The following is a 24547-nucleotide window of genomic DNA, read 5'->3' on the forward strand; positions in this document are numbered from 1 at the left end:
TTTTAGTTTATTTTTTATTCATGACATTAATAAATTCACATTTGTTAAATGGACCCGTATTCACAGTATTGCTAAATGTATGCATAAACCTGACACACACCTGTTCCACAATTATTCCTCCTTTTTGCTGTTACAAGTTCCACTCTTCTGGGAAGGTTTTCCACTAGATTTTGGTGTGGCTGTGATGTTAGTCGTGTGTGTGTGTGAGAGAGAGGGAGAGAGAGAGAGACTGACTGGTTAATCTTACAGGTTATAGTAGTAACTTTAGAAATATTTACTTTGCATGGACACTGTGAGAGAGAAACTGCACACACACTGATGCCTGAAAAGGGTCAGGTTTGCCCTGGAACACAACTGTAGGGGTAAAAGTGTGGGGAGAGGTTTGTTTGCCCAGTTTATGGTGTCACACCCTGTTTACACATCATCTCAACCACACGCATTAGGATACCCTCGATCTCCCAGCAGCACTGGTGATGACCCACTGTCATCTTCCTGAACTCTCATTCTCACTTCTCTTATACTTTCGTTTCTTCTCTCCGGCATCTCGGTCTCTCCCTTCCTGTTTTGTTTTTTTCCACCAACACCCGTTTCTCCAGAATCTTCTGCCTGTTCCGTGTGGCTGGAGTGAACTGTAAATGTAGACTCATGCAGATGCAGTTGTGTAATGGGGCGTGCACATGCTCTGTTTTGGATATACCAGTTTTGTGCTTGTTTTTGAAGACCAGCCTCTTATATTTACAGTAAATTTAAGGTAATCTTTCATTAAAGTGATAGTCATAATGTTAACAATAGCGAGGTAGAAAAGCAAATATAAACATGATGGCAATAGCGTCATAAAAATCATGATATACACTGGAAAAAGTAACAGCTTGAATAGAAAATGTACAAAAAAAAACTGAAATAAGTTTTAACCTTTTTTCTATTTTCAGTGTTCATATGTATATCTGTTTACCTCCATCTGTTCACGCTATGGTTATTTTATCATTTTATATACACTATCTCTCCAAAAGTATGTGCACCCTGACCATCACACCCATGTGACAGTACTGACTTTAAACACGTGAATCAATTAACTTTATTTACTTACGTGGTATGGAACGTAAGTAAATACGCTTTAAACGAAAGCTAACGATCAAATCTCGCGAGAACATGTGGAAATACCGCTCCTTTCAGCGGCTATGCGTAAATCTCGCGAGAACATGTGGAAATACCGCTCCTCTCAGCGGCCATGCGTAAATCTCGCGAGAACATTTTCGAAACGTTCCGGAATCTGAGTCAGAACAGGAAAGGGCTATGTCCCAAACCGAGTCGTGTTTCCTGTACATAAAAAAGCGTACTATGGCGCTAACGTGTTCGCCATCTTGGGCACCAAAATAGTGAACCCGCCTCCGCGCGTAACGTCATCGAGTGATTGAGGAAAGGGATTAGATCGCTTTACGAGGCGGTGATTTGAGACGCGGCCGCGGTTGGAGACACAGGGAGTTGTCGATTCGGCCCTAAGTTTTTTCCGCCGGACCGAGCAACAAACAAAAGTTGTGTTTTTTGTTTTTATTTTTTTATGTGTTTATTGTTTGCCGTTGGCTTTACTCGCGCGGGTTGGAATGAAATGCTGCCGTGTCGGTGACTCGAAAGGTAAATATAACTGTTTTTGTTTAAAAATTATTTTAGAAATTTGTGTGTGTGTGTGTGTGTGTGTGTGTGTGTGTGTGTGTGTGTGTGTGTGTGTGTTTAAACCTTCGGTGGATTTTTAGCTAATGTAACTCGCGAGCTCTGAAAATAAACAGTTTATCATTTGTAATGTTTATAAAATGTGGGTTTAGCGGGTAATGGAGTAAACTAGGCTAGTCAGGTCGCGTTTACAGTTCACAGCTAGCAGGCTAGCTACGGGTCGGTTACTAGCAAGCTAATCTGCTACCTCAAAGCGTTAGCAGGCACCGACAACTTTCTTTTCTTCTTGAAAACAAATGACAAATATTCGAGGCTAAATATTCTAAAACACACGCACACAGAGGAGATTGTGTTGTGTTCATGTTGATTGTTTTATAAAATAAACACGAACAAGTTAAAGTGGTGTTTGTTTTAAATTCACTGACTAGCACCGAGGAGTTTCTGTTCTTTTCCACATCTGTTTAGCTTTTAAATACAAACTCATTTAAATAAAATATTTAGTATCAGCTCATGAGGCGTTCTCTTTATTCAAACAAAACCGCCGTGAAATACCCACTCGTGTTGTTAATAATAATAATAATAATAATAATAATAATGTTATTATTATGATTTCTGACATTTCCCCTTTATTTATTGAATTGGGCATCAGTAGGTGTGTGTCGGTTGCTGTTTTGGTAGCTGGGTGTCAGTAGGCGGGCGTCAGCCAATGGGTGTCCGCAGGCGGGCGTCAGTATGAGGGCGTCGGTCGGCGGGCGTCGGTCGGTGGATGGGTTTTGGATGTCAGGTGGAATGTTGTTGGAAAGTTTCACATCTGCCACACAAACTGCTCCAAAATATTTAACTCCATATTTACGGTGTTTTTATTTCTAGTTAATGAACAAAATGAATAAACTTTAATTTAACTTCGAGAACATTCTGGATTTAACTTTGATACGAGATCCATAATAATAGTTCATGATGAACAGCTCCTGTGTGTTTAACAGAGAAACTTCCTGTCTGAACATCAGCCCCCTGATATCTGTTTATTTATCTCTCTCTCCGTCTGTCTGTCTCTCCATCTATCTGTCTGTCTGTCTGTCTGAACATCAGCCTCCTGATATCTGTTTATTTATCTCTCTCTCCGTCTGTCTGTCTCTCCATCTATCTGTCTGTCTGTCTGTCTGAACATCAGCCTCCTGATATCTGTTAATTTATCTCTGTCCGTCTGTCTGTCTGTCTCTCTATCTGTCTGTCTGTCTGTCTGTCTGAACATCAGCCTCCTGATATCTGTTTATTTATCTCTCTCCGTCCGTCTGTCTGTCTGTCGGTCTTGTTCTTGCTGTTTTTCTTGCTCCCCCGGAGATGTATTAGTAAGCGGTTGTGGGTGTGTAATAAACTCGTTACCGTTAGTAAAGATGGGAATGGGCGGAGTCTTATGGAGTTATCTCCAGCCACAGCCGAGGGCCGGATCCACACCTCCATCTTCAGAAATAACTCGCCACATCTCCGCTTGCACTTTAGTTAACGATGCGGCGGCGCTTTAGTGCTTTTATTCTGTCGAGCGCTTTCATTTGAGTCTGACGTTTGCTCTACTGCCGCTTTCATTAATTACAGCGAGCGGAAAAAAGATAGTTCATTTATAGTGCACAGGCTGAACCGCTGTGAATGAGTGTGTGTGTGTGTGTGTGTGTGTGTGTGTGTGTGTGAGTGAAAGAGAGAGCCACAGTGTGTGTCCACTTCCTCTTCTGAGAAACCAGTGTCATTCTGACGGGCAAGTAATGCTGAAACGAGAGACTGAACCTGTCTGTCTGCGTGTCACTGGATTTGACTCAAACACGTGACCCGCCTTTAAACACGAACGTTTACGGAGTCGGGCGACTGAAATGAGAATATCAGAGACGTCATTGTTTTGACAATCGATTAATCAGAGGGTTATTTATTGATTGATCGGGCAGTTACATTGTCGCTTAATCGGACGGATTTTTCACATTGCTTAATCATATGCTTATTTTAGGGATTAATCGGACGGTTACATCTTCACACACACACACACACATCCGGTAAACTCTCGCGTGTTCATAATGGAGAGAAGTCGAAGGCGCGCGAGTCTCCTGATGACCACGACTTTGTCGCGTTTCGTTTCTACGGTTACAGAAAGCAGACGGGCTGACAGACAGACGCCGTAGTCTCGTACGTTAGCTGAACAAAGCTAGCTAGGTAAAATATCTCGCATTAGCTAGCTAGGTCGTTGATGTAGGAATTAACTTGTTAACTTTCCTGATGTGATCGCTAGCGTCTTGGCCGACGTGAAATCCACCGGAGGCGGAGCTCCTCGGACACGGTGTTCCTCCTGGCAGCCGGTGACGTTAAAATCGTCCTCGGCTGGCGTGGGAAGGGTTCGACAGTTTCCCGGCGTACGCCCGGTGTGCTGAGCTCTCTTGTGAAATATGATTGGTGTTTTAATACAGAGTCGGGGTGAAGATGCAGTAACGTAGTCCGTCGTTCTCAGAACAGCAGACGTTCCAGGTATCGAGTGTTTACATAGCTGTGTGTGTGTTTAAAGTGCGTTATCTACATCCTGTGTGACAGGACAAAGTCGCGTCCCGCTGTGAAATCTGGAAAGCGGCGATAGCTGCGAGCGATCGATGTGTCTCAGGGACCTTCAGTCAGGATCACTTCCTCCACCTGCTCACACCGTTAATCCCAAACACTTTTATTATTTCTCTTTTAATCCGCGCGTCTCGGTCCTCGCCCAGGACGACAGGTACGTGTCGTTACTCTCTGCTCTGTAATCTCTTATTTCTCATCGCTCCACGTGTATGAATAATTCATTTCTTAGGTGTGTCTCCGGATTTCTCCTTTATCTGTCTCTCCGTACGCAGCTCTTCAGGTTCTTCTTCAGGAGTCTGATCTAACATCGACGTACGATGATCGACGGAGGGGTTTTCGCAAACGGCATTCGCATGGGCGGGGATGTTCTCGAAAACACTGGTAGTTTTTATTTAAGTCGGTAAACATGGATATCTAACGCTGCTCACAGAAACCAAATGTCAATATAACCGCAAGCAGCGATTACGGGGCCAAGCGTGGTAATTAGACGAGCAAAGTAAGGAGATAAGCGAGCATGATTTTAGCATGGTCGTGATCTTATGACGAGCCGTTCAGGGTTCATGAGCATTTATGGGTGCTTTTATTTCGCACTGTGTTTGGTTTGAATATGCTAAAGCGTTCTAGATGGAGCATCACGTCCGTTTTGGCGTGCTCACTTTCAGATTCGTTTGTGCGTCGTTCGTGGACGGTTCGACCGATCAGCTGGAGTTCAGGGACTTTTCGTCGGCGTGGTCTGCAGATCTCTTTCGATTTTGGTGATGAACGGTTTAGGGGGAGTTTGAAAAAGTTGGTTTTTTTTTTTTACTTGATTCAAAATGGCTGACGGCGAGGTCGGGTTGACCGTGGCCTGATTGGTATCGTTGATCTCAGCCCGAGTTGAAGAATCTCGGAAGACCAGTCACATGACCATGGGCAAAAGTAATCAAAAGCTATTAGCATTTTCAAAAAAATAGTTCTCATTGTTGACCAGAAGGTGCCGCTGTTCCAGAACAATGCAGGTACCCTCGAGTCACGATGCCAAACGCGAGCCCTGAGTTTTCAAACTAAAACGGGGTCTTCGGCGTTTCCGAAAGTCGAGGTAAAACGCCGGGGTAGCGTAGACGACAGGTGTAACCGTAGCAACAGTTGTGTGTTTTAAAACGAGATTTAAGCTCGTGTAAACAGGGCCTGAGCGTGCGGAGACTTCAGTTTATAATAACTGTTCTCTATTTGAACGTGTTGTGAAACGCAGTTTATTCCTGTGATCAGTACTCCAGTCTTCAGTGTCACATGATCCCTCAGGAGTCATTCTCATACGCTCGTTTAATCCGCTGATCAAGAAGTTGTTGTTAATAATAATAATAATAATAATAATAAGATGATGATGATGATGAAGAATCGGTTGCATGATGAGAGAGAACTGAAGTGTCCAGTGCTCATAGAGAGAGAGAGGCGAGAGTATTAGAGAAGGTTGTTAGGGGGCGTGTACCATTTTCCGTAGATCCCCTCGTCACATGACCGTACGAACAGCGCGCGCTATGAATGATCTGGTCCAGGAGACCCTGTGCCCCTCTTTTATCTTCTTATAGATTACAGGGCGGGAGGATGTGAGTTTTGAGTTGTCGTGTTTGAGTAGACGTTCCGAGCTTTCTTTAGACGTTCGGTTCGTGTGATGAGTATTCGCAGAGTTTCGGCTAGTTTTTGTGACGTGTTTCAGAAAGATTCTCGTCGCCGTCGTTGTTCGTGACGACAATGCCGTGCGGGCGAAAATGCCAGAGTGTGTGAAATTGTTTCCACTGGTTAAAGTGTTTCTGTAGATTGTTTACTCTGTTAGACTGTTGTGTTCAAGTCTCTTATCTAAAGTGGCGTTAGCGTCTCAACCCGTCTGATCTCTCCCGAGTCCGGGCGCCCGGGGGAACTCTGACGGTCTGCACACAGCTGCTGGTGTTTCGGGTTGAGTGTGATTTCTTCAGCAGGTCCGGGACTGCCTCGGTGCCGGTATTTCAGTGACGGTTGTAGCTGAAGACTCCACAGCGAGCAGCAGCTGGCGTCGTGTCCGTGACGTCTGTTCTTCACGTGAGGCTCCTGAGCCGCGTGGACGGTAACGTGTGCTCTGTATTTTGAGGAAGGAGCGTGCATGTGTTAGTATCAGTAATTTATTATGATTTGAATGATGTAATGGGGATCGTGTTTACACCCTGAGGTAGGAGTTGATGCATTTCCTCAGGTCTGTACCTGACGGCGGTGGTGACCACGGTAACCGTGCAGCTGGCGGGGACTCGGTGTACTCGCTGATTAGACGTGATTAACGCAGGGTTAATGAACCATTTACTTTTCCACTGCGTGACGCGGGGTGTTGGTTTTGATCCGATCCCCCGACCCCGGCCCGTATCAGTACTGATAAACTCTGTAAATGTTCTCTCTGTTTACCTGCGGATCGTGCCCAACCCCCGCCAGCCGCCCATGAATACCCCCCCCTTCCCCCCCTCCCCTGCTGTTCTGAACTTTAGACCAGGAGCGCAATACACTATTACCTTTAATCTCACAGTACACACACACACACACAACCAACTCTGTGTCTCGCTTTAACACACACAAGGGGCGGAGTCACTGTGTGTGTTCTCAGAAAAGCAGCAGTTTTCCTTTTCCACACACACACTCATGTTGCTGATGCTTGCAAGTCTGTAAACCAAACCAACACACACTCTACATGTAAACCATTAGATGTGATTACGATTGATGTTTAGAGGCAGTTAGCGGAGTGTGCGTGCGTGCGTGCGTGCGTGCGCGTGCGTGCGTGTGTGTGCGTGCGTGCGTGTGTGTGCGTGCGTGTGTGTGTGTGCGTGCGTGTATGTGCGCGCGCTAGCACGGGGTCCTTTTTTATGTTTACTGTAGTTACCATGGTAACTCTGCTAGCTAGTGCGATGTGGTTGTCGCTGTGTCCCTCACCCTGAACCACACACACCATTTTCTCAGCTGGAGTTCAGACATGTAATACTGACTATGAGCTGACTGTGGAAGGGAGCTAACTGGTGTGTGTGTGTGTGTGTGTGTGTGTGTGTGTGTGTGTGTGTGTGTGTGAAATTCTGATGCATGGATGAAACTGACAGAAGAAACTGAGGAGAAATGAGTGTGTGTATGTGTGTGTGTGTGTGTGTGTGTGTGTGTGTGTGTGTAGAGTGAAATTACTCCGTGTTTCCCAGTTTTCATTTTGTCTCGTTGTGAATTATTTTGAACGCGTTTCTCTCCCTCGCTTCTTCTCCTCTTCCTGCGCGTTTAGTCGGATCACAGCGGCGTGAAAGTGACCCGAGTGAAACCCTGGTTCCCGGCTCTTCGACACGTGGGCCGGTTCGTCCAGCAACACAGCACGTGTGATTGGCGGAACAGGAAGTCAGTCTTTACGCTCCAGCAGCAGCTTGTTAGCGGCTAATTAAGTCCTGTCTGTCTCTCCCCACCCGTCTGTCTCTCTCCCTGCCTCTCCCTGTCTGTCTCCCCCTCTCTCTCTCCATCTGTCTCTCTCCCTCTCTCTCCCTGTCTGTCTCTCTCCCTCTCTCTCCCTGTCTGTCTCTCTCCCTCTCTCTCTCTCCATCTGTCTCTCTCCCTCCCTCTCCCTGTCTGTCTCCCCCTCTCTCTCTCTCCATCTGTCTCTCTCCCTCCCTCTCCCTGTCTGTCTCTCCCTCTCTCTCTCCATCTGTCTCTCTCCCTCTTTCTCCCTGTCTGTCTCTCCCCCTCTCTCTCTCCATCTGTCTCTCTCCCTCTTTCTCCCTGTCTGTCTCCCCCTCTCTCTCTCTCCATCTGTCTCTCTCCCTCTTTCTCCCTGTCTGTCTCTCCCCCTCTCTCTCTCCATCTGTCTCTCTCCCTCTTTCTCCCTGTCTGTCTCCCCCTCTCTCTCTCTCCATCTGTCTCTCTCCCTCTTTCTCCCTGTCTGTCTCTCCCCCTCTCTCTCTCCATCTGTCTCTCTCCCTCTCTCTCCCTGTCTGTCTCTCTCCCTCTCTCTCTCTCCATCTGTCTCTCTCCCTCCCTCTCCCTGTCTGTCTCCCCCTCTCTCTCTCTCCATCTGTCTCTCTCCCTCCCTCTCCCTGTCTGTCTCTCCCTCTCTCTCTCCATCTGTCTCTCTCCCTCTTTCTCCCTGTCTGTCTCTCCCCCTCTCTCTCTCCATCTGTCTCTCTCCCTCTTTCTCCCTGTCTGTCTCCCCCTCTCTCTCTCTCCATCTGTCTCTCTCCCTCTTTCTCCCTGTCTGTCTCCCCCTCTCTCTCTCTCCATCTGTCTCTCTCCCTCTTTCTCCCTGTCTGTCTCTCCCCCTCTCTCTCTCCATCTGTCTCTCTCCCTCTTTCTCCCTGTCTGTCTCTCCCCCTCTCTCTCTCCATCTGTCTCTCTCCCTCTTTCTCCCTGTCTGTCTCCCCCTCTCTCTCTCTCCATCTGTCTCTCTCCCTCTTTCTCCCTGTCTGTCTCTCCCCCTCTCTCTCTCCATCTGTCTCTCTCCCTCTTTCTCCCTGTCTGTCTCCCCCTCTCTCTCTCTCCATCTGTCTCTCTCCCTCCCTCTCCCTGTCTGTCTCTCCCCCTCTCTCTCTCCATCTGTCTCTCTCCCTCTTTCTCCCTGTCTGTCTCCCCCTCTCTCTCTCTCCATCTGTCTCTCTCCCTCCCTCTCCCTGTCTGTCTCCCCCTCTCTCTCTCTCCATCTGTCTCTCTCCCTCTTTCTCCCGGTCTGTCTCTCCCCCTCTCTCTCCGTGTGTGTGCGCGTGTGTGAGGAGAGTGGTGGTTCTCTCTGCACTTTGAGTGTGTCCTGCTTTTCTCATCGCTCACTTCATTTAATCCTCTGTCACTCTACACGACTTTAAGCCCGGGTTCGCCGACACACACCCTTTGAACGGCGAGCAATCTCCAGTCGGTCGTTACGTGTGAACTACTCGCCGACACCACTCGGGTATTTGGCATGCTAAATATCTGGAGCTCACGGGCGACTCCACATCCTGTGGTGTGAAAAGTGTGGTCACTGGCATTGATTGCAGCGACGAGCTACAGCCAATGAGAGCGAGGCGTGGGGCGAGGTCACCGACGGCGGGGAAAGGGGAAACCTACGGCAGAGGCATTTAAAGGGGAAAAGCTGTACGACTTCTTAACCTTCAGTAAGAGAAGTGTGGACACGAGTCACGGAGCGGAGTCTAACTGAAACGAGTGACCGAGTCCTCGTCAGATGGTGCAGTGTGTGTGTGTGTGTGTGACCCCGTTGCCAAGCAATCACGTAGTGTGAACATCACAGCCATCTGCCCACGCTGAAACTCCTGTAGCCTTAACACACACACACACACACACACACACACACACACACACACACACACACACACACACACACACACACAGAGAGAGTGATGTGACCCAGGCTAAAGAATCTAAACACTTAGAATCCTTTTAAAACACTTTTCTAACTTCTCTCTTAACCAGATTCAGAAACTCTTCATGGTTTCAGACTTGCACGTCTGCTCCACGTGTCTCGGCACGTCCCGAAGGCTCGTCAGATGCGAAGAAGCGTTGCCTAGTGACTGTTACTTAGCTACAGTAGGTCAGTCAGTGTTTAGGGGCGTGGCTTAGCGCAGGGTGGGTTATTACCCCCTGGGTGTTGATGGTGCTGCTGCGTATGTCCTGTAATTATTTCCATAAGACATTCCTAAGGCTTGACGTTAGAATGCCTGACTCTTTTTTTTTTTTTTTTTTTTTTCTTTTTTCCTTTCTTCTGTGAAAGCTGAAATTCCCTTTATAGATCAGACTTACCGATTTCACGTCCCCCACGTGTAGTGTACTTATCCGTTTAGGGTAACGGAGTGTGTTAGGTTCTGTGTGAGAGTCACTGCAGTTTAAACAGGGTTTCTTCTTTTCTGTGCGCGCTGCAGGAATTTCCCTCCTCAGGAATGTTGTTTGCCTTGAGCAGCGTCCCGCACGCATTTTCAGACCGTGAGACTCACAGGACGTCTAGGAGGAGTGTGTGTGTGTGTGTGTGTGTGTGTGTGTGTGTGTGTACACGTACATGTGTGTGTTTCATTACTGTAATCTTATTCTGGCCGTATGTGCAGTTTTCCTGGCTCGTGTCCCTGTAGCTGTGAAGTAAAGTGTGTGTGTGTGTGTGTGTGTGTGTGTGTGTGTGTGTGTGTGTGTGTGTGTGTGTGTGGAAAGTATTGACCAGTTTGTTTCTGTGCTTTACAATAAATAATCGTAAGTATGATTAAAAATAATAATGTGTTTTTGGAACATTTAAATTGCCCTTCATTAATATGCATGTTTTGCATGATCCGGTCTGCTGGATCTGCATAATATTTGAATATTCTGAAATTTAAGCCAGTGTGGGATTCAGAGACATGGATTTGGTCCAACTGACTCTGGCCTGGTTGATCCGGTGTACGGGATTCGGCGTGTCGGTGCCGATCCGGTGTACGGGATTCGGCGTGTCGGTGCCGATCCGGTGTACGGGATTCGGCGTGTCGGTGCCGATCCGGTGTACGGGATTCGGCGTGTCGGTGCCGATCCGGTGTACGGGATTCGGCGTGTCGGTGCCGATCCGGTGTACGGGATTCGGCGTGTCGGTGCCGATCCGGTGTACGGGATTCGGCGTGTCGGTGCCGATCCAGAAAGTCAGTAATTTACCTGAACTGCTCCTCTGTTTGTTCCTCAGATCCCGTGGAGATCCAGGCCGGTGACTCTGAGTGGAGACGAGCACCCAGGTCCCAGGATCCAGTCCCACTCGACTCGCCGCCATGGCTTAACACCCTGCCTTCTCACTTGAAAGCCCCACCCCTTCCTCCCTCCCCTCCCGACCCACCGCCTCCCCCCTCCCCGTCTTCCTCATCTTCCTCGTCTTCTCCTAGTTCCAGCGTTCCTTACAGAGAGATGAGTCTGAACCATCACCAGACCCAGGACTCGGAGCGGGATCTTCCCTCCTCCTCCTCCGTCAGAAAGACACCCAAAAAGCGGGGCATCTCGCTCCGTTCGATTTTCCGAAGACGCCGTTTGGACACGAAGTCTCGCAAATCACGAGCGTTGGCCAGCGGCGTGGACGGCATCGCTAGCGTCGAGAACGTGGTCCAGTCGGAAATGCAGCAGCAGCAGCAGCAGCAGCAGCAGGAAGTAGCGTCCACGTCATCCTCCGCCTCCTCCACGTCTTCAGAGTTCCTGGAATGTCCCCTCTGCCTGCTGCGCCACGCCCGAGACCGCTTCCCTGACATCATGACGTGTCACCATCGCTCGTGTGCCGACTGTCTGAGGCAGTACCTGCGCATCGAGATCTCCGAGAGCCGCGTGAACATCAGCTGCCCCGAGTGCTCCGAGCGCTTCAACCCCCACGACATCCGCATGATCCTCGGAGACCGGGCCCTCATGGAGAAGTACGAAGAGTTCATGCTCCGCAGGTGGCTCGCCGCTGACCCCGACTGCCGCTGGTGCCCCGCCCCCGACTGCGGGTAACACGCACGTCTGCACTTACACACACATTTACATATACATATCTGCACGTTCTTGCTCATAGCCTGTCGCAATAACGACTTTTGTTGGACGCCGTATCGTCTGAGATCATCACCACGATCAGTGATCTCATGAAGAGATCTCGCACGTCGGAACTGGAATGGCAAAAAGTAGCTTTTGTCGAAAATACCCTTTAAATTCAATCAATAATTCAGCGTGTCATATTTTATTAATTTTAGCCTGTTTTATTCCGACTAAAATGGCATCGAATATTAATCAATTATACACTTAGAATTAATAATCCAAATATTCACACAGTTTATAGATTAACTTAAACCTGATCTCCTGAAATAACAGCATTACATTACTGTGAAATCTTTATGCTTTAGTTCTTCACTGTGTATGTGTGTGTGTGTGTGTGTGTGTGTGTGTGTGTGTGTGTTAGTGCGTTGTTAGTGTATTCACAGCATGACTTCACATTCTGTCCAGCACCTTGCTGAAGTAAAATGTTGGTGACATTCGTTCTTATGTAAACACGGGCCTTGTGATTTTACTGAACAGAATGCAGGCGATCCTGTTGTGCACTGAGGTGTGGTGTTCCTGAAATAGGGGTGTGTGTGTGTGTGTGTGTGTGTGTGTGTGTTCCCTGTGGCTTTGCTGATAATCAGCTTTGCACAAATGGCGTGATATTACTGGGACGGAACCAGCGGCTCATGTTTTCAGCCGCACAGGAACGTCACCATGGCACTGTTTTTCTCACAGCTATCAGTGTTAGCGTTTATGCTAACATCCGGTTGCTATGAGTGAGTCTGGATTTCCATGACTCATGACCACCGTTGTTTATTTTCCAGTTTAAACGTCTGTTGTTATTAAAAACCTGTGTGTGTGTGTGTGTGTGTGTGTGGCATATGCTTCTGCCTAAACTGGCTCATGTTATTTTTAGTGTCCTGTCATCAGAGCAGAGAATTCAGATCTGCATTTGTAAAGCAAGTCTAAAAACATCCTCGTGCTCATGGGTCCGTGTCATCAGTGTTCTGGGTTCAGCAGGTGTTCTGCCTGGTCGTTATTGTCCGTTAGAGTTCGCTGGTATCATTCAGATTCATTGTTCCATCAGTGATGGCGAGTCGTCCTGGTCCAGCAAAACGGGTCCAAACCCTGACACTACCACCACCATGTTTCACAGATGGGAGAAGGTTCTTCTGCTGGAATGCAGTGTTTTCATTTTCCAAACATAACGCTTCTCATTTACACCAAAAAGTTCTATTTTGGTCTCCTCCGTCCGCAGAACATTTTTCCAGTAGACTTCTGGCTCGTCCGCGTGATCTTTAACGAACTGCAGATGTGCAGCAGTGTTCTTTTTGGAGAGCGGAGGCTTTCTCCTTGCAGCCCTGCCACGCACACCATCGTTGTTCAGTGTTCTCCTGATGGTGGACTCATGAACATTATCATTAGACAATGTGAGAGAGGACTTTAGAGGGTTAGAAGTTCCCCTGGGTTCCTCTGTGACCTCGTGGACTATTACACGTCTTGCTCTTGGAGAGATTTTTGTTGGTCTCGGAGAAGAGGGGAACGCTGGTGTTGAATTTCCTCCATTTCTACACAATCTGTCTGATTTTTAAAAAAAAATTTTTCTTCCTCCCCGGAGGTCCTCAGAAATCTCCTTTGTTCGTACCATGATGCACTTCCACAGACACGTGTTGTGAAGATCAGACTCTGATAGATCCCTGTTCTTTAAATAAAACAGGACGCTCACTCACTCACTCCTGATAGTCATCCCACTGACTCTAATCTCACCTCCACATTAACTGCTAATCCGAGAGGTGCACATACTTTTGCCACTCACAGATATGTAATATTGGATCATTTTCCTCAATAAATAAAAGACTGAGTATAATAATTTTATTTCATTTGTTGAATTGGCTTCTCTTTATCTACTTTCAGGACTCGAGTGAAAAGCTGATGTTTTGGGTCATATTTATGCAGATATTTAGAAAATTTTAAAGGGTTCACAAACTTTCAAGCAGCACTGCTCATGGATTCTTCAGCGCCCCCTGCTGGTGTCTCGCACCTAGCTTAAATAGACTACTAAACTGATGTTGTAATGAATCTAACAGGTGGTGTTTGATGTTGTCGTGTGTTTCAGGTACGCGGTGATCGCGTTCGGCTGTGCGAGCTGTCCGAAGATCACGTGCGGGCGTGAGGGATGTGGGACGGAGTTCTGTTATCACTGTAAACAGCTGTGGCACCCCAACCAAACGTGTGACGCGGCCAGACAGCAACGAGCTCAGAGTCTGAGACTGAGACCCTTCAGATCCTCCTCACTGAGCTACAGCCAGGAGAGCGGCGCTGCGGGTAACGCACGCACGCGCACACACACGCACGCACGCACACACACACGCGCACACACACACACATTCATATTCATATTAAGAGTAGCAAGACATCATGTTGAAGGAAAAATGTGTGTGTGTGTGTGTAGCAGACGATATAAAGCCCTGCCCACGCTGTGCTGCTTACATCGTCAAGATGAACGACGGGAGCTGCAATCACATGACCTGCGCTGTGTGCGGCTGCGAGTTCTGCTGGCTCTGCATGAAGGAGATCTCCGACCTGCACTACTTAAGGTGGACACACGCGCGATTTGAACGCGTTCTCATTTATAGTAACACAAATATAAGTGGATTAACAAACGTTTTGTTAAAGTAAGGAGTAACGTAATGACGCTCTCGTGCCCCCCCCCAATCCTTTCCCCCAGTCCTTCAGGCTGTACGTTTTGGGGTAAGAAGCCGTGGAGCCGGAAGAAGAAGATCCTGTGGCAGTTGGGGACGCTGGTCGGCGCACCCATCGGCATCGCGCTGATCGCCGGCATCGCCGTCCCCGCTATGATCATCGGGATTCCGGTGTACGTGGGCAGGAAGGTGCGTGCCACGTCTGTGCATTTAAAATAAAAAAAATAAAAAAGTATTTTTGAGGATCGTTTGTGGGCGGGGCTAATAATCATCGCCACATGCTCGTGTTCAGAACCGTGGATCGAGTCCCCACGTCGTACACACACACAAAATGGCCGCTGCTAGTTTCAGCCGTTTTCATCCAGCAGCACTTTTGGCTGACAGACCTACTCCACCAAGGAGACGTTCTCTTTTTTGTTTTTAGCTGCGTATGCTGGCACGGGACACGCCTTCTTTTTCTTTATTGTTTAGTTTTTTTAACGATGTTTACTAACCCGAGCTAATTATAGCGCTCCTGTCCTGTGAAAATCCGGTTTTGTACGTCACTAACTGTAACGAGCTTGTCCCCGGAATCATGGACGTAGACATGAACGTGCCTCTCGGCTCAGACGTGTACACCCCCCCCCCCCCCCCCCCCCCAAAGTCCTCAACTCTGTCACACACGAGCTCTAGACCTGCTTACTCGCGCTGCATGGCGGTATTTCCTTTACTGAACTAGTCATGTGCTCAAACCTACACAAGTCTGCTTTCACTCTCAGTGCAGCATGATTTAAACGCGTTTCTTTTTCTTCACTTCAGATCAGATTAGATTAGATTTTCCCCTCAGAGTCTCGCTCTGTGGTCCAAGCACCGAACAGCTCTGACACGTTTATAATTTATCTTAAACATCCAGCAGAGGCGAAACTGACTTTGTGGTATTTCAGCACGTCACATCAGTCACGTCGGGCTCTGACGACACGTCACGACAGCTAGCGGCTCTTGTACAGGTTGCCTCGGCAACCAAAGGGTTCAGTAAACTTACGGGGGGAAGGGGTTGGATAGATTGGACGAAAGGGGGGAATCTGTGTGAGTTTATAATCAGTGGAGTATTATAAATAATATGTACAGGTGTTTTGGTGAAATCGATGTGAATGTTTGTTTGTTGGGATTTTAAGATAAAGTGAGCTGAGGAAAGATGAACACCTGCTTTATAAACACCCGGCTGGTCATTCTTCATGTGATGGATAATTATCAGTTTAATGCTGAATTAATTAGAATATAATGAATACACTCCTCACACTTGGCTCTCTTTGTGTGCATGCACGTGTTTAACACGTGGTTCAGTGGAGCGCTGTCGAGTTCTGGGTTGTGATTGGTCTCAAACGGTGTCGATTCATTTTCTTACTCATTCCTGTAAACACTCTTTTGAAGTAAGTGTGTGTGTGTGTGTGTGTGTGTGTACACGTCTCCACCTACACGTGTTTGTGGAGAAAGAAATGCTTTCTTTAAGTGTTTACGACGATAAGAGTGAACTCTCTCCTCTACATTCTGCTCCCGTGAGTAAGACGCTGCCCGAGACGTTAATGATTTGATTTATTTTGCTGGTCGTGGAGATATCAGTCCACTTCCTGGATTCCGGAGCGGTCACACGGACCCTTTTACTGCTTCACGGTTTGTTTGTTTTTTCTTTCTTTCTCCATTTTCACTTCAATCCCTCGTCGTACACGATGTTCCTCTTTATTTTTATCTTTATTACCCGTTCACCAACGCCTTGTTGACTCTAATCCGTGTCTGAGCTGCGACCCGAGCTTCTGCCGACATCCGGGAGATCGTGTTGTTTGTATTCCGGAAAGTGGTCCGAGTGGTAAAATGGCCGCCGAGGCGCGAGAATGACGCGTTCTGATTTACGATCGTTTTAAGAGAACACGCGTCCATCCAGTTAGCCTGGCCAACTAGCACCTAGACTTTAATGATCTCTATCGATGTGTGTACTTTCAACACCGTTACTCAAATTATAAGTAAAGATCGAGAGAACTGGATTTTCTTCTTCACGCGATCTTCCTGTGGTGGAATGTTCCAGATGTATCGCGTCGTAGGAGTGCACATGTCGAGTGATTTTTATTTTTTATTTTTTTTAAATAATGAAATGTAAAATGGCCGCTTGCGTGAGAGGAGGAATGGTTTAGAGTGAAACGGGTTCAGGGGTTAATGCAGACTGGTGTTGGAGATTATAACTGGAGATAAAGTGTTGAAGACGGAGGATTGTGTTAATGTCTTTAATCGAGTAGAGATGATTAAACGTAACGACGCTTTGGCGCGACGTTCCTCCGCAGATCCACAGCCGCTACGAAGGAAAGGAGATCTCCAAGCACAAGAGGAACCTGGTGATCGCCGGCGGAGTCACGCTGTCAGTCATCGTCTCGCCGGTGGTGGCCGCCGTAACCGTCGGTGAGTGAGTTCGACTCTTAACCTCACAGACTTTAGCCTTTAATTGTGGCTTAATTAGTCGAGGGGTAAGTTAGGGAAGGTTTTTAGCGTTTTGGGCGTATATTCCACATGGAGGCCAAGAAACTACTGAGCACACGGTATCATGTTGAGAAGCGCAGTTTCATCAAATAATGTACATCAGTATAAACGCCTCTTATTTTAGTACTACACGCCCAAAATACTTGATTATATAATATATATAAATGTAAAATGATGAATTTATATTGAATAATTCTCACGCTTTATTGCAGAGTAGAATGAGCATGTAAATGTGATGTACACCACCGTGTTGTGTGTGTTTGCGTGCGCAGGTATCGGAGTGCCCATCATGCTGGCGTACGTGTACGGCGTGGTTCCCATCTCTCTGTGCCGCAGTGGAGGGTGTGGCGTGTCGGCGGGGAACGGGAAAGGAGTGCGCATAGAATTTGACGACGAAAACGACATGAACGTGGGAGGAGGTGCAGCGGCGACCGGTGAGTGTCCCTCAGCAGGGACTCTCTATATCCACTTCATCCTGTACAGAGCGAGGGAGCGTCGTCCCCGACCCCCCCCAGTTCAGAGTGCTTTATTGGGATGGTTGTTTTAACAATGTCGCCTAAGTAAATTAATGAAGTTGTATATACAATCAATAACAGCAAATAAGAGTAGAAAAGCAATAATCAATAAAATAAACATTAAACATGAATAAACCTTCATTAAATTAACTGCTGTATTACAGGAAGATATGCAGTATTTCATTAATTTACGTAAATACACATGCATATACGTACTTATACACATACCTCTCTCTATCTCTCTCTCTCTCACACACGCACACTGTGTGTGTTAGTGGTGTCCTTGAGCGTGTCCTTGCTCAGGCACTGGCTGTACCAGAAACCCAGTATTTTGTTCCTTGTACTCGGGGAAGTGTGTTGTGCAGGTCCCGTGTTGGATCTGTTTCAGAATTCTCACATTACTCTGATTATCATCAAACACACAGTACCATGACGTGTGTGTGTGTGTGTGCAGACTCTACGTCGGTGGCGGAGACGAGGCAGAACGCGAGTATCGGAGGCAGCGTCGGCGGTCTGACGGGCAGCCTGAGTGCCAGCGGGAGTCACATGGAGCGAATCGGAGCCATGAGGGACAACGTGAGCGAAAATGCCAGCACCATGGCGCTCACAGGAAGTCTGTCAGGCAGCACCGTGGGCCACTGCTTCAACAGGTCTCTCTCTCTCACACACACGCACGCAGTTCAAAAAGGAAAGAAATAACACGCTTTAAACAGTTTGTCCTGGCTCCCCATGTTGGTGTAACGCACTTCATCGAAACACCGGTGCAGTGTCCAAGTTCACACCGTACAGAAAGTTTCATATGGAGTTTATACTTCACACACGCTTATATATATATATATAATATATATATAAAAAAAAAAAAGCTTCCTCACTAGCTCAGATGCTCTCGGAGCCCACTGTGAATCTCACCTGCCTAAAGAACCACAGTGAGGAGCAGATCACACCAGGGTTCAGTTCACTCTCATTAAACGCACATGCATGTGAATGCACACGTAGCTCCAGCTGCCCCCTAGTGGTCATTATTAGCAACCGTCTGTACAGTTCCAGGTTTATGAGCTGATCACATGACCTTCTCCCAAACAGCATTCCACTCAGCTGAGCTAATGAAGCTTTTCACATCTAGTCCACACCTGAACACTGCCCTCCTGGCTCCTCTTATTCATTTCATTCATCTTAATACGGTGTTGGGTGTGTGTAGGCTGGAGGTTCAGGCAGATGTACAGAAGGAGCGCTGCAGTCTGAGTGGAGAGTCCGGCACGGTCAGTTTGGGGACAGTCAGTGACAACGCAAGCACCAAAGCCATGGCTGGATCCATCCTCAACGCCTACATACCTCAGGACAGGTGAGAAAGCGCTACGGGGTTGCGTCTCTCCGCACCTTCCCTCCAACGCATGCAACAAAAAAGTGTCAATTCGATACAGTTTCCTACTAATCCAATGCGATTTATCTAATCAGTATCGATATGATTCGGTTCAGCGCAGATGATTCTGTTCAACATGTATATGGTTCAGTTCAGTATCGATACGATTCGGTTCAGCGCAGATATGATTCTGTTCAACATGTATATGGTTCAGTTCAGTATCGATACGATTCGGTTCAGCGCAGATATGATTCTGTTCAACATGTATATGGTTCAGTTCAGTATCGATGCGATTCAGTTCAGCGCAGATATGATTCTGTTCAACATGTATATGGTTCAGTTCAGTATCGATGCGATTCAGTTCAGCGCAGATATGATTCTGTTCAACATGTATATGGTTCAGTTCAGTATCGATACGATTCGGTTCAGCGCAGATGATTCTGTTCAACATGTATATGGTTCAGTTCAGTATCGATACGATTCGGTTCAGCGCAGATATGATTCTGTTCAACATGTATATGGTTCAGTTCAGTATCGATACGATTCGGTTCAGCGCAGATATGATTCTGTTCAACATGTATATGGTTCAGTTCAGTATCGATACGATTTGGCACAGACGAGTCAGGCATTATCCAGTATGATTAAGTCAATTGCCTTTGAGCTCTGAAAGAAATTCAAACTTGCTCTGTGTGTATGTGTGCCAGAGAGGGCAGCAGTATGGAGGTGCAGGTGGATGTGGAGTCTAAATTGGGGAAGCTTCGACACCACAGCGGCAGCAGCAGCATGGAGGAGGGCAGCACCGGGGGCCGCGGCATCTGCCCCTCGACCTGTCCCCATGAGGGCAAATACGCCTCAGGGAAGAAGAGCAAAGGCAAGATGCGCAAGAAGACGGGCAGCACCAAGATCAACGAGACACGGGAGGACATGGACGCGCAGCTGCTGGAGCAGCGCAGCACCAACTCGAGCGAGTTCGACTCTCCGTCTCTGAGCGGCAGTCTGCCCTCCGTCGCCGACTCGCACTGCAGCCACTTCTCCGAGTTCAGCTGCTCCGACCTGGACGGCTCCCGACCCCCCAACGCCATCAGCCCTCTCCCCGAGGTGGAGAACGACCGGCTGGAGAACGGCCCCGCCACCCGGCCGCTCTGCTCCGCCCCTCTCAGCCCGGAGAGCTCTCCCAAAGAACGCAATAACAACGTGGCTCCTCAGCCGAGCCCCCCGGCGCGTAACATCTGTATTCAAACTGAGATTTAGCGCTTGAGCTAACCCGACGCTAGCTTTCCATCCTAACCTGAGGTTGCGCGCACACACACACACACACACACACACAATTCATAAGTATGATGATTTAAAAAAAAAAAAAAAAAAAAAAAAAGAGAGAGAGAAAAACGAAACACGATTGAAGAAGTCTTCACTTTGTCATGTTCAGGTGATGATGACAGGAAGTGACTGCGAGGTTGAAACAAATAGGTTTGACAGTCTGTTACAGCAGGTGACTGACAGGTGCGGATGTGATGTTGGTGATGACGATGATGTAGCTGTCGATCACATTAATGCCTCTATTTCCGCCGTGACGAGGGTTCGCGTCCGAGCCTCGCGAGCGTGTGCCGATATTCAGTCTCCGTATCAGGACCACGCCCACTGACCCGAATTTACATCCGTCAGTTCATTTCCTTTTAAACTGCTTTCTCTCACGCACATGCACGAGTAGCTACTTCAGTCTTACAGTGGTTGCTATGGTTATGTCTCTGGATTTCACGCTGTTCTCGTATAAACCGCGCGACAACGGCTAGAAAACCGACCCGATTCCAGCACCGTGTCCGAGAAAGTATTATTTATGATCGCCGTCATGGTTACGTAGTAACAGAAAGTGTTCCCGTTGAACTTTTGACCAGATCTGCGTCCCCCGTGTGTATTTAAAAAAAAAAAAAAAAAACTCCACGTATTAACGCTCGCTGTCTGACGGCGCGTCGAGTCTGAGATCGAAACGTAAGAATGTGTTTAATTCTGTTCTTCTGGTTAACGTTAATACGACGCTCTTTAGACAGGCCGGTTCCTCAAGGGTTCCTCAAGGGTTCCTCCTGATGCTTTATGATGATGAGGAAACAAACCAAATAAAAAAAAAATTTTTTTTAAATTCCCTTTCGCTTTCTCTACTACTCATTCGAGTCCGATATCAATATTGTGCGTGTTAAATTTATCATGATGTATCACTGATTATCGGCACACACACACACACACACACACACACACACACACACGCCGAGTTCTGCAGGCCCGGTTCTATCTGTGGTTGGAGGCTTTTTTTTTGGTTGTAATTTGTAACTTCATTTGAGCTGTGTATGAGATGTTGTGGAGATGTTCCTGAGATGTTGTGGAGATGTTCTGACGTTTCCTCAGAGGGACCAGCAGGAGGTTCAGCAGATTGTTGTCGGGTTGTTTTTTTTTTTTTTTTTTTTCCCTGTTGCAGTAATTATTATTGTAAATGATGATAAATATTTTCCTTTTCTCGTTGAAGGTATGGCTCTTTTTTTGTTTCATGTTTTCGCTTTTATTTTCCATTTTGGGAAAGCTCGTTATGTGTCGAAGCCCTGTGTGGGGTCTAACCTTACAACCCAAACCCACCTGAGATCAGAACCGGACCGAGCGATGACAGAAACTGACATCAGAGATGATCTGATCAGAGTGTGTGTGTGTGTGTGTGTGTGTGTGTGTGTGTGTGTGTGTGTGTGTGTGGAGGGATATGCTAATGTGTGTTGCTGTATCGCTCGGTCCTCATGTTCGTTCATTTGCTAAACGTTGATTAAATTTTTACAGCTTGAAGGCTATGATGGAAAACACACACACACACACACACACACACACACACACACACGTTCAGGTCGGACACGATTAATACGTGATTCTGGGTTTGTACCCGTGTGGACTCGTGCCTTTTGGATTTCAGAAACAAGCTGTGTTGAGTTTCTCGTTCCTCCGTTCTGTCTTTCAGAATTAAAAAAATAAAAAGAATCAAACCCAGCTCAAGTGCATGAATTGGTTTCCAGTGTGATGTCATTTCCTGTTTGTTTTTATCGTTTACCAAAAGTGGCACCTAAATGAAAACTACAGTAGAATCTCATTGTGTTTGAATGAGCGAGCTCTACAGGACCCTGCACAGGCCCCGTCTTCCCTCTGGTCTGTCCACTGTGGGCGTGTCCCGAACACTGAAGTCCACGCCCTCAGAGACGTTTACTCGGAATGAAGCCCAGGACGCTGGAGCTGTGTATTTTACAAAGCTTTATTCAGATCATTTTCCTCTGCAATATTTACAGCATAAGTTACTGAGACATCTTTCTGGCATCCTGAAAGAGAATCGGTCTTTAGCATGCGCTCGTATCCGGAAAATCAGCACACCAAGGTTTTTGCATATTTTTATTGCATTAGTCACTGTGTGAGGACTCAAAGTTTAAATATGAAAAAACCCAGAAGATGTGGCTTCAAATGAGGATTAGTGTTAATGTGTAGTAAAATGTGTGCAGCGTTTCAGGCAGCGTGGAATCTCCGAGCAGTGAGTCATGGACCAGCGGCGAGTCTCGGACGGAGGAGCGAGAGAGTCTCAGATGGAGGAGCGCGTCTCGGAGCGGTGACGGGGTCTGACGCCCAGCTGAGTCTCGGAAAGATGAGAGTCCCAGATAAGCGAGGAGTCTCAGAGCAGTGAGTGAGTGAGCGAATCAGGTCAGTGAATCAGAGCAGTGAGTGAGTGAGCGAATCAGGTCAGTGAGTGAGCGAATCAGGTCAGTGAGTGAGCGAATCAGGTCAGTGAGTGAGCGAGCGAATCAGGTCAGTGAGTGAGCGAGCGAATCAGGTCAGTGAGTGAGCGAGCGAATCAGGTCAGTGAGTGAGCGAGCGAATCAGGTCAGTGAGTGAGCGAGCGAATCAGGTCAGTGAGTGAGCGAGCGAATCAGGTCAGTGAATCAGAGCAGTGAGCGAGCGAATCAGGTCAGTGAATCAGAGCAGTGAGTGAGTGAGCGAATCAGGTCAGTGAGTGAGCAAATCAGGTCAGTGAGTGAGCGAATCAGGTCAGTGAGTGAGCGAGCGAATCAGGTCAGTGAGTGAGCGAATCAGGTCAGTGAGTGAGCGAATCAGGTCAGTGAGTGAGCGAATCAGGTCAGTGAGTGAGTGAGCGAATCAGGTCAGTGAGTGAGCGAATCAGGTCAGTGAGTGAGCGAATCAGAGCAGTGAATCAGGTCAGTGAATCAGGTCAGTGAATCAGAGCAGTGAATCAGAGCAGTGAATCAGAGCAGTGAATCAGAGCAGTGAGTGAGTGAATCAGGTCAGTGAATCAGGTCAGTGAATCAGGTCAGTGAATCAGAGCAGTGAATCAGAGCAGTGAATCAGAGCAGTGAATCAGAGCAGTGAATCAGAGCAGTGAATCAGAGCAGTGAGTGAGTGAATCAGGTCAGTGAATCAGAGCAGTGAGTGAGTGAATCAGGTCAGTGTATCAGAGCAGTGAGTGAGAGCATCTCGAGAATGAGTCTCAGTACACAGACGTGTTTGAGTACTGAATCAGTTCAGTGGTCGGAACTCGGTGTGGCGGTACACGAGTCTATAATGACCAAAATATCTTCAAATGAAAGCCCTGTTCACACCGGGACGTCTTTCACAGCGCATTAAACGGTCCGTTTAACGCTCCGATGGCTGTCGGTGAGAGAGTTCACACGCGTAAAAAGCGTTGCGTCAGAGCGCCAGATTGTTTTTAACATCGACGTGTTTGTTTATTGGGGTTTTGTTTTTATGTGCCGACTTGGAGTTCAAGTACAAAACTGTCTGAATGAAGAAGCAGCAGCAGCAGCACCCATCATTTCTGTAAGAGTGCATGTGACACAAAATAAAATGCTCAGTGCTAATAAATCCTTCCGCGTGCACACACGCGCACACACACGCACACGCACACACGCAGTCCTGTCACCAGAGTCACGATTACACACTAAGTGTTAGCACAGTGCTGTTTATTAATTGCCTGTAACTTTAATGATCGAGTAGCAACACAATGCAGCTAAAGCCTGGAGTCGAGTTTCTAGTCCAAACTGATGTTTATTCTCGACTCGTTGATGTGGTGGTTATTTTTGTGACGAGACTGAAATGCAGGAATATATTCTAAATATTCTAAATGATCCGTTTAATTCTTTCAGTTTTATTTTCTACATTAATTAGCATTGTTTCTTTGTCTGTTCCCTGCAAATAATAATCTGCTGATTGATCCGTTGTGTTTATTCTGCACCTGGCATACAGGTGCATTTAAAAAAATGTGAATATTGTGGAAATCTTTTTTTTTTTTCTTCTGTAATTTAATTTTAAAAAGGAACTTTCATACATTCTAGATATATTTCTTCTTTTTGTTTTATACAAAAAGTACAAAACAACACAGCTCACGTGTACAGCTCACGGAAATCAAATCCAGCATCTCCAAAAAAAATGTGATTTAAAAAATGTAAATCCCATAAATTTGTGAATGCTATTGTAAAGTTGTGCAGCGCCACCTTGTGTACCGGGGGTATTTCTGCTTTTCAATAAGCGCCATCTGCTGTCAGGGAGTGAATTGACGCTTTCTTTCAGCGCTGCGCTCGTGCTTCACGCCCGCCTGTGAACACCAAACCCGGCACGGAGAAACGGACCGGTGTGAACATGCCCTAAATGTCGTGACTCGTTTAAGCACTGGAAGTTATCACGCCGCTTTACCCATGATGCAGAGCGAGAGAATCGGACAGACCCTG

The 24547-nt window shown here is 47.2% G+C and overlaps 2 protein-coding genes across 5 annotated transcripts in view; one reads left to right on the plus strand and one right to left on the minus strand.

Annotated features, from left to right (window-relative positions):
* Window positions 1-1437: 1437 nt before the first annotated feature.
* Window positions 1438-21827, plus strand: rnf19a (ring finger protein 19A, RBR E3 ubiquitin protein ligase). 4 transcript variants are annotated; one of them, XM_047150519.2, is made up of 10 exons: window positions 1438-1632; window positions 10901-11684; window positions 13829-14037; window positions 14165-14309; window positions 14441-14603; window positions 16727-16841; window positions 17192-17353; window positions 17889-18084; window positions 18633-18776; window positions 19499-21827. In XM_047150519.2, exons 1-10 carry the CDS (start codon window positions 1602-1604, stop codon window positions 20043-20045), a joined length of 2496 nt encoding a protein of 831 aa, XP_047006475.1. In that variant the 5' UTR covers window positions 1438-1601; the 3' UTR covers window positions 20046-21827. The 4 variants fall into 4 exon arrangements, with proteins under 4 accessions (XP_047006475.1, XP_053531234.1, XP_047006476.1 ...); XM_053675259.1 differs by having other exon boundaries at window positions 14168-14309; XM_047150520.2 differs by lacking the exon at window positions 1438-1632 and adding an exon at window positions 4214-4411.
* A 2382-nt stretch (window positions 21828-24209) lies between these two features.
* Window positions 24210-24547, minus strand: part of spag1a (sperm associated antigen 1a) — a 19006-nt gene continuing 18668 nt past the window's right edge. Inside the window, exon 8 of the mRNA XM_017454931.3 lies at window positions 24210-24547. This exon is cut by the window's right edge and continues 1156 nt beyond it. The gene's annotated coding sequence lies outside the window, so the exon portion shown is untranslated.

This window comes from Ictalurus punctatus, chromosome 24 (genome assembly GCF_001660625.3).
Source record: "Ictalurus punctatus breed USDA103 chromosome 24, Coco_2.0, whole genome shotgun sequence".
Lineage (NCBI taxonomy): Eukaryota > Metazoa > Chordata > Actinopteri > Siluriformes > Ictaluridae > Ictalurus > Ictalurus punctatus.

Excerpts from the sequence above, each read along its gene's own strand:
- rnf19a (XM_047150519.2), top strand. The coding sequence starts at position 1,602 with ATGAAATGCTGCCGTGTCGGTGACTCGAAAG. Across the intron at positions 1,633-10,900 it reads CCGTGTCGGTGACTCGAAAG|ATCCCGTGGAGATCCAGGCC; the intron begins GTAAATATAACT and ends TTTGTTCCTCAG. Across the intron at positions 11,685-13,828 it reads TGCCCCGCCCCCGACTGCGG|GTACGCGGTGATCGCGTTCG; the intron begins GTAACACGCACG and ends CGTGTGTTTCAG.